The sequence below is a fragment of the Lepidochelys kempii genome, chromosome 20, assembly GCF_965140285.1.
Source record: "Lepidochelys kempii isolate rLepKem1 chromosome 20, rLepKem1.hap1, whole genome shotgun sequence".
Taxonomy (NCBI): domain Eukaryota; kingdom Metazoa; phylum Chordata; order Testudines; family Cheloniidae; genus Lepidochelys; species Lepidochelys kempii.
The window spans coordinates 736,346-748,747 of NC_136399.1; the positions used below are offsets into that span (position 1 = coordinate 736,346).

Consider the following 12,402-nt stretch of genomic DNA (forward strand, 5'->3'; position numbering starts at 1 on the left):
TGAATCTGCCGGCCCCTAGCACCAGCTCCTCCTGCCTCTGAAGGCCCCGCCAAGCCACTGGACCCAACACCTGAGGAGGAGGGACATGGCAAGCAGCAGGAACAAGGGTGTATGGAGTGCAGGAGGCGGTGGGGGTCACGGGGAAGGGCTGGGGCCACCGTGGCCCAGGTATCCAGCAGCAGGTCGGCGGCAGCGCCAGGGAAGGCAAGGCCTTCTCTGGCCTATTTTACCCGCCACTCACGCTTCCGTGTACTGGCTTCTATCAGGAGTAAACTGAGGCAGCTGTCTGACAGTCCAATAAGGCAGGCCTCAGTGCCCCAAGCACAAGGGTAAAGGATTTCAGGTTCCACACCCAACCCAGAGTTCCCCTGCCAGTTCTAGGCTTGTACAGTCACTTTTTCCTATTTTTAAAATGCTTCTCTCCAAGACCCATGCAAACAAGGGAAACTGCCTGACGCTACAGGGCAAACAGTGCAATTCATGATGTCAAGAGCCCTCAAAATCTTACCAACTGTGTCTCTCAAATACACAAACTGGGAATGTATACAGGGAATCCTTTTCCCTAAACTTTCAGTTACAGTAACTATAGATGAAAGGTGTTCAGACAGAAGGGTGATTTGTGTTAAGTTGTTGGTGTCCCTTCAAGTGTGAATCTTAAGGATGGTATTGCAAGAGGTGATAGGAACAGAGGACTTGGCCAGGCAGCAGGGACAGCTGGATGCTCTGGTATGTAATATAGAGTATTCTGGCAGAAAAAGATTAAAAGGTTAGTGCAGTGATTTGTCTAGTGGGCAAGAGAACAGGAATAGGCACATTAGCTGGCAATGGGGTGTGAGTGGTTCTAAATTGCACACAGGGGATGTGGGTTTTTTAAATGGTGTTGAAAGAAATGAGCAACAGATCTTCATGGCATGCTGGTGATTATGGGGCTTAATGAATGTCTGTCCAGATGGCACTGACTGGAGGAGTGAGATTTGAATACAGTTAAGGCTGTTTTGGATTTGTGCGGTGGAAGGAAATGGAGCCAGTGGACGTGCGTTAATATGGGGGAGATGGGGAAGATGTTTGTCATCCCTGAGTATCTCTATATGTACTAACTCTGGAACAGGCTGGGAGGAAGATTGTTTGGGCCTTAGCCAGCAAGGTGTTAGTTTGAAGTATGAAGTATCTTTCTGATTTGGTCAGTTCTATACCAAAACTGATCCCCTTACGGTAGGGTTAGGTGCATAAATGCATTAGCTTTCAAAAAAACCAACCTGGAAGTTGTTTAAAAGAATGTAGATGGAAAGTTGCCGTCTTTTTTTTAACCCATGCAGCAGTTGAGCCCCTTAAATCACAGCCTCCATTCTGAGGCTTTCCCGAATAATAGTATTTGTTGTCTTGTACATAATCTTTTGTACAATACTTCCCAAAAAAACTTTTTTAGGGATGTCCAGGATTACAGAAATACAGTACAACTTTATAATGAAATAGTGGCTGCTCTGAGAAAGACGTACTGGTGTCTTATTACTGTTATAGGTGACTGAAGTCTACTTAGGCCTTTTAAATATTCTACTTTAATGACTTAGAACCCCAAGTTCCATTGACTTTCAGTGACTCACTTAGGCTCCTTAGTGCCTAAGTTACTTTTGAAAAATGTGCCCTTAGTTAGAAATGAGATTGCAATTCACAAGATCCCTAAATAAAAATGTACTACTTACTTCCAGGTAATTTCTAAGCATAATTTTTTTTTTCAATTTCAAAAACTGTTTAAAATGTTGTCTTACCTTCTAGGGTCTGTTTCCTCATGCGATGCTTTCCTGAGCTTGTTTCAGAGCCATGGGCTGAAACCTGAGGCAATTTGTCCATGTGCCACATCTCCAGAAGCCATGACTGTAGCAATACGGAGGTACTGCGGTGCATTGCATCCTGCTAACCTATGTCCATATTAAAGGGACATGTTAAAAATATGTTTAAATAATTTCCTTTCCTATATTATAAGTAATTCCTGAGACTACTGAAACTGAGATAAATTTGAACTTTTTACTGTTTGTTTACTCTTTTGCATTTTCAGCTGAGGGCAGGAAATAAGGAATAGTCTGTTTCCATTTGTTGACAGTTTTTAGTTTCACTTTCAGGCCCTTGCAGGGCTTGAGCTGGAGGAATGTTTGAGGGGTTTTTTTGTTTTTGTTTAACTATTCCCACTGGAATAAATTAAAAAAAAAAAAAAAAAAGACAAGTCATGGAAATGTTTCTTTTGGTCCTAGCTTTTACTTTATTCAGCCTAAATATTTGGGTCATATAAGACCTGCCAGTGTCCCTTTAAATAATAGCAGTGGGTTTCCTTGTGTTGTGAATTGTGCTATATTAGGTGATCCCAACTAATGTTTGTTCACATGCATCCAGTGGGGCTTCTTACATGCTCATAGTGATACACGAACTGTAGTGCTTGCTTGAATCAGGGCCTTGAAGAATTTTCTCTCAAAGCTATGAGTCTTTGCTCTTCTTTGTCTAGTAGTTAAAAGCCAGTAGCAGAGTAGCTCCTGGGAGAAGCAGGCATTTATTTTCTCACTTTTGCCAGCAGTTGCTGGTGTGGGGCTGCACTTCTCTGCGATAGCGTTATACGTTGTTTTGGGGAAAGAAATCATTCTCATACTCTGTTCCTGTCCATTGCCCCTTCCTGCAGTAAACAAAGCAAGAATCAGCCAGCCTAGGAGGTGGCCCCTGCAATAGATTACCCTGAAGGCCAGATGGAAGAGCTGCTCCACAGGGCTTTTGGCTGGTTTTCGCAGTGCTTGTACTGGCCTAGGACTAAGCTTTTCCAACTCCCTTATCAGCATGGCTCTCTCAGCTGGTATCCCTTACTCTTCCCCAAATTAATTCAGTTGTGAAATGGGATTTCAGTATATGTCGCAAAATGATACACAGAAGAACCCAGAAAAGCATCCTTATGTCACTGTGTGTATGTGTTCCCTGTCAAGGCTTAATGATGTCATGTGTTTACTGATGTTTCAGCATGTCGGTTTGTTTCCTTCAAGGCCTGGTGTCCCTGGGGCACCCTTGCCCGGAAGAGCCATCCTGTCCATGAATGGGCTAAGTTATGGTGTCATTCGCGTAAACACTGAAGACAAAAACTCTGCTCTCACGGTACAGGATGTTGGCCATGTGATGCCGGGAGGTGAGCGTGCACAGGGCCTTGTATTTCCATAAACACCCTTTGGCAGATGGCATGGATGTAGCAGTTGGAGCTGGGGCTGAGAGTGAACCTCTGGGGCTGAGGCTTTCAAACCACCTAATGGGTTCTGGACATGCAATGCTCATTTAAAACAAACGGCAACTGAGCATTGAGATCCCCAAGACAGCTCTGAAAATCTCAGCCTTGGTTTCTGTTGTTGCCTCTGCTGACTTGTGAGTTGCTGGGACAGCTGCTTAGTTTTTCCTCACTTCATCTTACCCATCTGTGAAATGGACAGAATATTTCGCTCCTTCGCAGGGGGTTGGAGGGTCTAGTGTTTGTATAATATTGTAAGATGCTTGCATGGAAGTCCTGATCTTTAAAAGTAAGTTATTGCCCGGGGCTCAGGCAAATTCAGTAGCATATTCCTTTGTGTTATGCTCTATGGCAATGCAAACTTTGAAGCTGATCCACGTGGCACACAGGTTGGTAGTGAAGCCTTTAATTTAAGGAGCAGTACCCTGATGAAATGTCCATGCATGTTCAGCTCCAGGATTCACAACTTTTTCCTGCTTGCCACTACTTAATAAAAAGTTAACCATTCTTCACGCTTAAATGTGTCAGGTGGTTTTTAAAAAAAAAGGCCCCTGAGCACTGCGTGCTAAGTTGTGTAACAGAGTGTGCTTTGCTCTAGGAATGATGTGCATTGTGAAACCTGATGGATCTCCTCAGCTCTGTAAAACAGATGAGATTGGTGAAATCTGTGTCAGCTCCAAAACAGGAGGGATGATGTATTATGGGCTGGCCGGGGTGACAAAGAACACGTTTGAGGTCTGTATCATATGGTAGATTTTTGCCTTCTCTTGTGTCGCTGGCTTTCTCCTACTGCCTTCAGTGTGGAATTGATTTTCCTGCGGAGGCTTTTGATTTCTATAACAACTAATAGTGTTAATATTTGGGCTGTATATATGGGAAAACTTTCCCTAGAAGGCTTGTTACAATTAGAAATCACCTGCACTCCTTTTTTGCTAAGATTTCCCGCCATGCAGCAACAATGACAACAGTAAGAACTTCTATTGCAGATAAATGTACTAGCTTACTGCAAAAATGGGAGCATCAGACATCCAGTGTTTGCTCTACTCCAGTTCATGGCATTAGATAGTTTGCAAATAGAGTCCTCATCTGCATGTCAGAGAGAAATCGGTGTTTTATCCGGGCTTCTGGCAGCATAGTGATTTTTCTATCCCAGTTAATGTCAGAGGTAGGATTCAGTAAGTGAAGTTCACTCCGGGGGACACCATGCTATAGCTGGTCATTTGAGACTTTCCAGAGGAAAACCCAGTAGCAGGAGAGGATTTATTTCTCAAAATTCATTTGCATCTAGTGTGACTCTTGCTGCAGCACACTGATGTGGGAGGGGGGGTGTATATCCCAGGATGAGAGAATCAACTCCCTCAGTAGCCTGTCTTCTGTTTCAGGTTATTCCTGTCAACTCGGCTGGTTCTCCAGTGGGCGACCTGCCATTCGTCCGCTCAGGCTTGCTGGGGTTTGTTGGACCTGTACGTCATATAGCTTTTGTGCTTGGATTGATGGTTTTATCTTGATGTTAAAACTAATGGCTTGAAATGCCAAAAAGAAAAGCAGTTGGTGACCAAAGCAAACTGTTAACTTGCTGTGACTGTTGGGGCAGGTGCCTGAGATTGCTTGCCCCAGTAGTAACTTGTTTTTCCAATACATTACCCTAATACAACCTCATTGTAGGCATTGTGTGCCAAACCACTGAGCTTTACTGAGCCGGAGCAGGCAAAGTTTTTTCAAGTTTTTCACAATCCCATAGTTGTATCACTCAACTTCATGGCTCCGATTTTGGCCACGCCCACACTATTCAAGAGGGAATTTCAAAATATATTGTAAATACCTGTGACATGATTGTCTATTTATAAAAAATATTTCAAAATGTAATATGTTGTCATCTTGCAAGATAGTAATCAGCCCATAGTTCTTCATAAGCTAAACCAGACAAAACTTAGTTTCCCAATTCTAGCACAAAAGTGCTATAATGTTTGGGCTCTATAATTGATTCACACTTGTGCAGTTTTAGAATAATGTAGATGATTTTATCTAAATTCTCTTTCATAGAAGCCAGTCTAAAAAGAAAGTGCTGTTAAATCTATTTATAACAAATGCGTTTGAGCTAACAGTGCACAAAAGCAATCACTAAAGATGCATGAACTAGCAAAGGCATCTGAGTATCTGTGTCCTTTACCTTTCAGGGTAGCTTGGTGTTTGTGGTTGGAAAAATGGATGGCTTGCTGACAGTTAGTGGGCGCAGACACAATGCTGATGACATTGTTGCAACCGGATTAGCAGTTGAATCAATAAAGACAGTCTACAGAGGAAGGTTAGTGGTAATGAAACCCAGCTCTTTTTTCAGGCTTTGTCTGTGTCTCTTAATAAAACATGACAGGGTGGTTATGTTCTGTGCTGCCTGTTTTTTCTTAACTGGGTTACTTTTTTGACCTCAGTCATAGAAAATGTTTCCTTGACTGTTCAGTCTCCATGGCAGTGGCAACATTGGATCAGGCCTGGGGTCTGTCTAATTCAGTATCCTTTCTCTGACACTGTTTCAGCACAAGCTACTTCAGAGGGAGGTGCAAGAAACCCTGTAGTGGGGAGTTCTGGGATAACAGCCCCTAGGGAATGTTTCCTCCAGATCCCCAATAGTTAGTGGTTGGCTCATGGTCTGCAACCAGTTGGTTTGTATCTCTTTCCCAGAGATCTGGGATTTTATTTAATATTTGCTGTGGATAGTTTTCAAAAGGATGTCACATCCCAGTGACGGCCAGTGGGAGTTAGGCTGCTAGTTCACTTAAGTGCTTTGGAAAATTTTACCCTTCTCTATCCTGGCATGTTTAACATTTAGCAGAGGCTGGAATGGGCACATGATGGCTGGAGCCGGAGAATAGAGTGCTGGTGTGCATGTAGGAAGCTTCTCTGCGGAGTGGGAGTACTCACTTACCTGGCCAATATGATCTTTACCTTCCCTGTTTGCTGTGGTTTCAACTTCACCGTCTCCTTTCTCCCCTGCCCCTGGAGCTTTGAAGTTGTTCCCTAGCTAGTGCATAGTGTCAGTCTCTTTCCTTGGATCTCCAGGACTTCAGTGTTCCCAGGGAAGTGGGATGGTAATTCTTACCGATCCACATTCTTTCCCTCAGGATTGCTGTGTTTTCAGTCTCTGTGTTTTATGATGAGAGGATCGTGGTGGTGGCAGAGCAGCGGCCAGATGCTTCTGAAGAGGACAGTTTTCAGTGGATGAGCCGAGTGCTGCAGGTAAGAGCCCAGCTACCTGGGTGAGAGATTTGGGCTTGTGTGTGCACACCACCTCCCTTCCCCCACCCCCCTTCAGCACGTGGACAACTCAGATGACATTAGCGTGCCTCAGACGGATGCCACTTTCTGGCCATCATCATGATTCCTCTTGGCAGAAGATGGCAAGTTGGGTGTGTAATGTGCATTGGCTGTACTGACCGTGTGTCTTGGAGGTCCTGGAAAGGCAGCAGAGGCTCAAACTAATGCAATCCTTAATGAGGTAGATCAGCATTACCTTTGTTACACAGGCAAGGCACAGAAAAGTGAAACTGCCTTCTCAGTGCCCCAAAGCAGAACCTGGATTAGAACTCGGGGGTCTCTGGCTCCTAGCCCCATACATCATGCTGGTGCTCTAAGAACAATTCTTCTTTAAAGATGCACTTGTTATCAGCTGAGAAGCAATTGCAGCAGTAAGGTGTTGGGAACCATTTGATAACTGAAAATAGGTAAAACATCCAAAACAGTTGGCTCTTAAGAAAATGGTGTATGCAGGATGAGTGGCAAATCCTGGTTTTGGAGTTTTTGCTTGTGAGAGAGTAATTACAGGATGTTAGCTATATTCACTGATCTGAGTAATATGTTAAAATGTGTGAATACTGGCGAGAGGCAGAGGCTGATAGTTAATTCCAGGGCTGAAGAGTCTGCAAAATAAACCCTAAACTCACTAGAAACAGATGAGTCACCAGCTTTCGACAGATTGAGATTTGAGTCATTCATGACCAAAAGTTGGTGCTGTGGTTGGGATGGATTGTAAAGGAGGAGACACTAACAGGCTCTTACTCATTTCCTAGTATTCCACAGTGCCCATGTTTATAGTCTGGCTGGGGTAGTGTGCTCTTCCTGCCTTGTTGGTTTTGGAACCAGGGAAGGCACTCAGAGATTAGCCTGTTGCCTGCTCCATTCTGCCACTCTCTCCATGGGCTATTTACACTACAGCTATAGTACTTGCCCTCCAGGTAATGTATTCAAGGTGTGTTGCTGAAGGCAGAGGGCAGCGACTCCCTCCAGGTAGCCAGGAATTTGTCTTTAAAGCTCTGAGGGGCAGCAAGAAGACTTCTTTCAAACATCCATTTTACAGGTACTTGGTAAATCAGGCAAGCAGCCAACACTGCTGCTCTGAACAGCTGTGTACTGCCTTTGCCTGGCATTTGCTTATGGCCCATAAGTGAGTGACGTTTTATGTTCTGATTTTGTTTTTTACAAACAAGATGTTGTTTGTATGTATTGCAGTAGATGCTAGGATTCCCAGTCATGGCCCAGAACCCATTTGTGCCAAGCACTGTACAAATACAGAACAAAGTGATGGTCACTGCAGCTAATGAGCTTACAAATACAGGAAAAGCTCCTGGAATTTGTCAGGACACCCAATAATACTAGCTTCTGCCCAGTTGAGCAACTTCTTCTTTTCTGTCTCTAGGCAATTGACAGCATTCACCAAGTGGGCGTATATTGTCTTGCTCTGGTACCAGCCAACACTTTGCCAAAAACTCCTCTCGGAGGGATCCATATCTCTCAAACCAAACAGCACTTTTTGGAGGGCTCGCTGCACCCGTGTAACATCCTCATGTGCCCGCACACATGTGTGACCAACTTGCCAAAACCCAGGCAGAAACAACCAGGTAACTCGGAGTGTTTCTCTCCTGGCGAATGCTGGCAAGTGCTTGAATGCAAGGGGTAAACTCAGAACCTTTTTGCCTCAGGCCTAGAAAATTAGGCTAATGGCTTCACTTGTGTTCCCCTTGCTAAGATGTGTGTTAGCTGCTGGGGTTTGCAGTGAGACTCTTGCACCAGTGGCAGGCCTGGTAGGGTATCAGTTTGTCAGAAACTCATTTCAAACCCCATCCTAGGTAAGGCTCACTACCCTGATGAGCAGGAGGCCTCTGAAGTAGAGACTGGTAGCCCAGCAAGAAATCCCTTCTGCACTTCCAGGGTTCTCTTCAACCACCCTTGTGGCTGCCATGCTTCTCGAGGAGCCTGGTCTTGGGGGGCAGCCTTCCACTCTGCTCACTCATCCTCATTCCACTTGAGTGCACACCACATGCTTTACAGGAGGCTAAGGCTAGCATCACCTCCTTGTAGGTCAGGTTATATGCTGTAATTCTGGGCTGTTGGTGCAGCACTTAGCCTGTCTCACAGGGTCACCTAAAGCAAGGTAGCCCATGCCCTTTCATTTTAACCCCAATTATGCAGCCTTATTATCGTCTAAAATGCACATGACTCACTAGGATGTTTCCAGTTTCTGCATTCCTCCTTCCCCCAGCAGTTTGACCCCATAATGAAGTCACTTGGCATCTCCCCATGGGGGAAACCTGTGGGGTGGCGGTAGTTTTGTTAGCTCCAATTCTCAGGCAGGAGAAAATGAGTCTGTCCCAGGGTGAAGTGACTTGCCCAAGGTCATGCATTGAGTCATTGCCAGAGCTGGGAGCTCTGACGTCTTTTCCCTGCTTTAACCATTAGCCTGCACTGCACCCAGCAGACTGTAAAATATATCCAGTGTTTCTGAATGTTTCCATCCTTTGACAAGGCTGTGCGGCTATTCTTTGCCAACAGGTGTTGGCCCTGCCTCTGTGATGGTGGGGAACCTGGTTGCTGGGAAGCGCATTGCTCAGGCTGCTGGGAGGGACCTTGGACAAATAGAAGACAACGATTTGGTTAGAAAGGTAAATCCCTACAGCCAGACGGTTATTGTGGCCAGCATGTGGGAAAGCATTTCACGCCCCAGTTGAATAAAACACGGAGGAGTGATGTGAAATTGTCCTCTTCGGCACACTTGTGCTGACACTCACTACTGCCTCTCGTTGCAGCACCAGTTCCTGACGGAGGTGTTACAATGGAGAGCTCAAGCAACCCCTGATCACATGCTCTTCCTTCTGCTAAACGCCAAGGTACGGATTAGCATGTTTTGTTTTGTTCTTTCGTTGGGCTCAGTTTATCGTGCCTCTGGTTTGGCAGAGGCTATGATCCACACTTTGGTGTCCTACATTCAGTTTTGGGACCTCTACAGCCGTAACTGGAGCTTGCCACAGTCTAAGGCTGGGTTGGGTCTCAGGTGAGGGGGGTGCATCTTGGCCATCAGGATGGAAGTGTCGTCATGGCCACTGTAACTACAGAGGTAACATGACATTGATGTGGAAAGTTTTCATTAACTTCACAGCATCATCTCTTCGTGTTGTGTAACATCATAAATGTGCCATCATTAAATGACCAGAGTCAAGGTGCTGCTCCGCCTATGTTTTAAAGAACTTTTTTCAGAGGATCATTCAGGAGCCATGCCAAATTCTTGATCTCTTCTTCTCCCCGCTTCCTCCTCCCTGCATATATGCTGCAGAAATCTCTCCCTTTTCTGCCCCTGTGGAAGGGGCAGGGATTTGAGGGATTTGAAGCTCTACAATCAGAAGGATGTTTCAATAAACTTTCCTGGCTCATGCTCCTTCACATAATTCCCAGTGTGCGTGCGTGCACACACTCTGTGTGTGTGTGTGTGTGTGTGTGTGTGTGTGTGAGAGAGAGTTGAGGTCTCCAAGGTGAAGTGTATAAAACCTTAACATGCAACCTAAGGCTTTGGGTTAATTTTAAAGTTTAACTCTTCAGAACTGGAAGCCTTTTTCACCTGAAGATGTTAGAAGATACTGCTCATTCTTTAACAATTGCTGCACTTTGCTTTAAAACCGCCTGGAGACTGCAGGTCCCATCAGCCCTTGCACCACCTTAGAAGTTCAGTTTGTGTGTGTGTTGTCAGGGAGCTGCATAGCACAGTAAGTGCAGGAGAACCCTGCTGAATCAAGTCCCTGATAAGTGACATTTCCTAGGAGTAGGATCAGTTCAATGCATTTCGGTGACATTAAACACTGGATAAATGGCCCATCAGGCACCCACAGTCTATCCATGGTAGCTAATGGGTATGGATTGACTCTGACTGTATAAACTTCCGTCTGTGCTGCCCTTTGTGCAGCTGACTTGTGCTGTCCCAGCTCTTATTCAGTACATTTCTCTCTCCTTTCAAGGGAACTCCTGTGTGCACAGCCACATGCCTCCAGTTGCACAAGAGAGCAGAGAGAATTGCATCAGTTCTGTATGACAAGGGACATCTGAATGCAGGAGACAATGTGGTGCTACTCTATCCTCCTGGTAAGGTCATGTTGGTGCGGGCCAGAATCCATACTGGGAAAATGCACAACAACCCATTAATCCAACTTTCAAAACTTGTAAGACTCCCAGTGCGGATGCTGCTTTCATTGTTGAATGGTGATACCCGGAGTCGACCATGTAACTGGTCTGGTTTTAACACCAAGTAGTTATGTTTCATAGGGACTGGGGTGCATTAGGGGTCTCAGCATCAGGCTTGGCATCCCTAGGCTGTATTGAATCCTGGAAAGGCTGACTCAGTTTGATTTCATTCCGACAGATGCACTGAGTTCTGTGTATATTACTGTGTCTTGGCCTTTCAGATGAAATCTTAGAAGCTCAAGTCTTGTGCCTGTGGACATCAAAGATCCCACTGATACTGTCAAAGTTTTATTTGAAAATTCTTTTGTGGCCACATTGGATCTAATGGAGAACGGGGGTTGTCCGTACTCCAAGGGACTTCTGGGTCCTGTCTGTTCTGTGTGGACATATTGAGGCCTTGCTCCTGTGAGAATGTTCTGCATGCCATTTGGTGGCTACTCTCCACCACAGAGGTGGCTGTCTTTCAGTCGTCCCTAGCAGCACCCATGGAGTGGTGCCTTCATGGCTCTCAATATATGACCCTGCCGACCCAATGTGGGACCTCCTCAGTTCCTTCTTACCGCCAGTGACAGTCATTGGAACTGCGGTGACTTGTTTAGCAAGCTCTCCTTGTTTTCCCTAGCTTTCAGTTTAGTTTAGTTCACAGTTATTCCTAGCCTCTATGACAGGGTCAGGCCAGATGGCGATAGGAGAGTAATAGAAGGCAGATATATTAGCCCCAGGCTAAGTAGGTCCCTTTTCCCTGGGTAAGGTAACAGGGAAGGTTCCAGAACAATCAGGAACCTTCTGGAGACCATTAAGACAGGCTGATTAGAACACCTGCAGCCATTCAAGAAGCTGCTAGAATCAATTAAGGCAGGCTAATCAGGGCACCTGGGTTTTAAAAAGGAGCTCACTTCAGTTTGTGGTGTGTATGTGAGGAGTTGGGAGCAAGAGGCACTAGGAGCTGAGAGTGAGAACACGGACTATTGGAGGACTGAGGTGTACAAGCATGATCAGACACCAGGAGGAAGGTCCTATGGTGAGGATAAAGTGTTGGGAGGAGGCCATGGGGAAGTAGCTGCAGGGAGTTGTAGCTGTCACACAGCTGTTCCAGGAGGCACTCTAGACAGCTGCATTCCACAGGGCCCTGGGCTGGAACCCGGAGTAGGGGCCGGGCCCGGATTCCCCCCAAATCCTCCCAACTCCTGGTCAGACACAGGAGGAGTCAACCTGAACTGTGAATTCAGAAAAACGGCCAAGCTGAGTGCTGCCGGGAAGCTCCAAGGCGAGCAAATCCACCAATAAGCGCAAAACCCACCAAGGTAGAGCAGGAACTTTGTCACACCTCATTAAGTTTAGTTTTAGTGTTTTCGGTTACAGGAGATAGCTGTTGGAACTGGGCGGTCTTCCCCTTCACCCCAACCGCATTCCCCGTTGGGACTCAAGGTATACCTAAATCCCAAGGGTTCAAACCCTTCAAGTCCTTCAATAAGCCCATGCCAACGGGCGACCCCCACAATGCTTGCTTAAAGTGTCTGGGGGAAGCACACCAAGCGGACAAGTGCAGCCTTTGTAAAGGGTTTCATCCCAGAACAAAAAAAGAGCAAGACTTTTGCCTCAAGCAGTTCCTTGTGGAGACGGCACTTAGACTGCAACCTACATCAGCGCAG

The 12,402-nt window shown here is 45.7% G+C and overlaps 1 protein-coding gene across 8 annotated transcripts in view; it reads left to right on the forward strand.

Annotated features, from left to right (window-relative positions):
* DIP2B (DIP2 acetate--CoA ligase B (putative)) overlaps positions 1-12,402 on the forward strand; it is a 133,851-nt gene that overhangs the window by 97,284 nt on the left and 24,165 nt on the right. For all 8 annotated transcript variants that reach the window (XM_073319096.1, XM_073319099.1, XM_073319098.1 and 5 more), the window contains 10 exons: positions 1,774-1,888; positions 3,018-3,157; positions 3,849-3,985; positions 4,633-4,713; positions 5,428-5,555; positions 6,370-6,484; positions 7,941-8,142; positions 9,074-9,183; positions 9,328-9,408; positions 10,528-10,651. In XM_073319096.1, the coding sequence (XP_073175197.1) occupies positions 1,774-1,888; positions 3,018-3,157; positions 3,849-3,985; positions 4,633-4,713; positions 5,428-5,555; positions 6,370-6,484; positions 7,941-8,142; positions 9,074-9,183; positions 9,328-9,408; positions 10,528-10,651 (1,233 nt within the window). The remainder of the gene's footprint in view (positions 1-1,773; positions 1,889-3,017; positions 3,158-3,848; positions 3,986-4,632; positions 4,714-5,427; positions 5,556-6,369; positions 6,485-7,940; positions 8,143-9,073; positions 9,184-9,327; positions 9,409-10,527; positions 10,652-12,402) is intronic.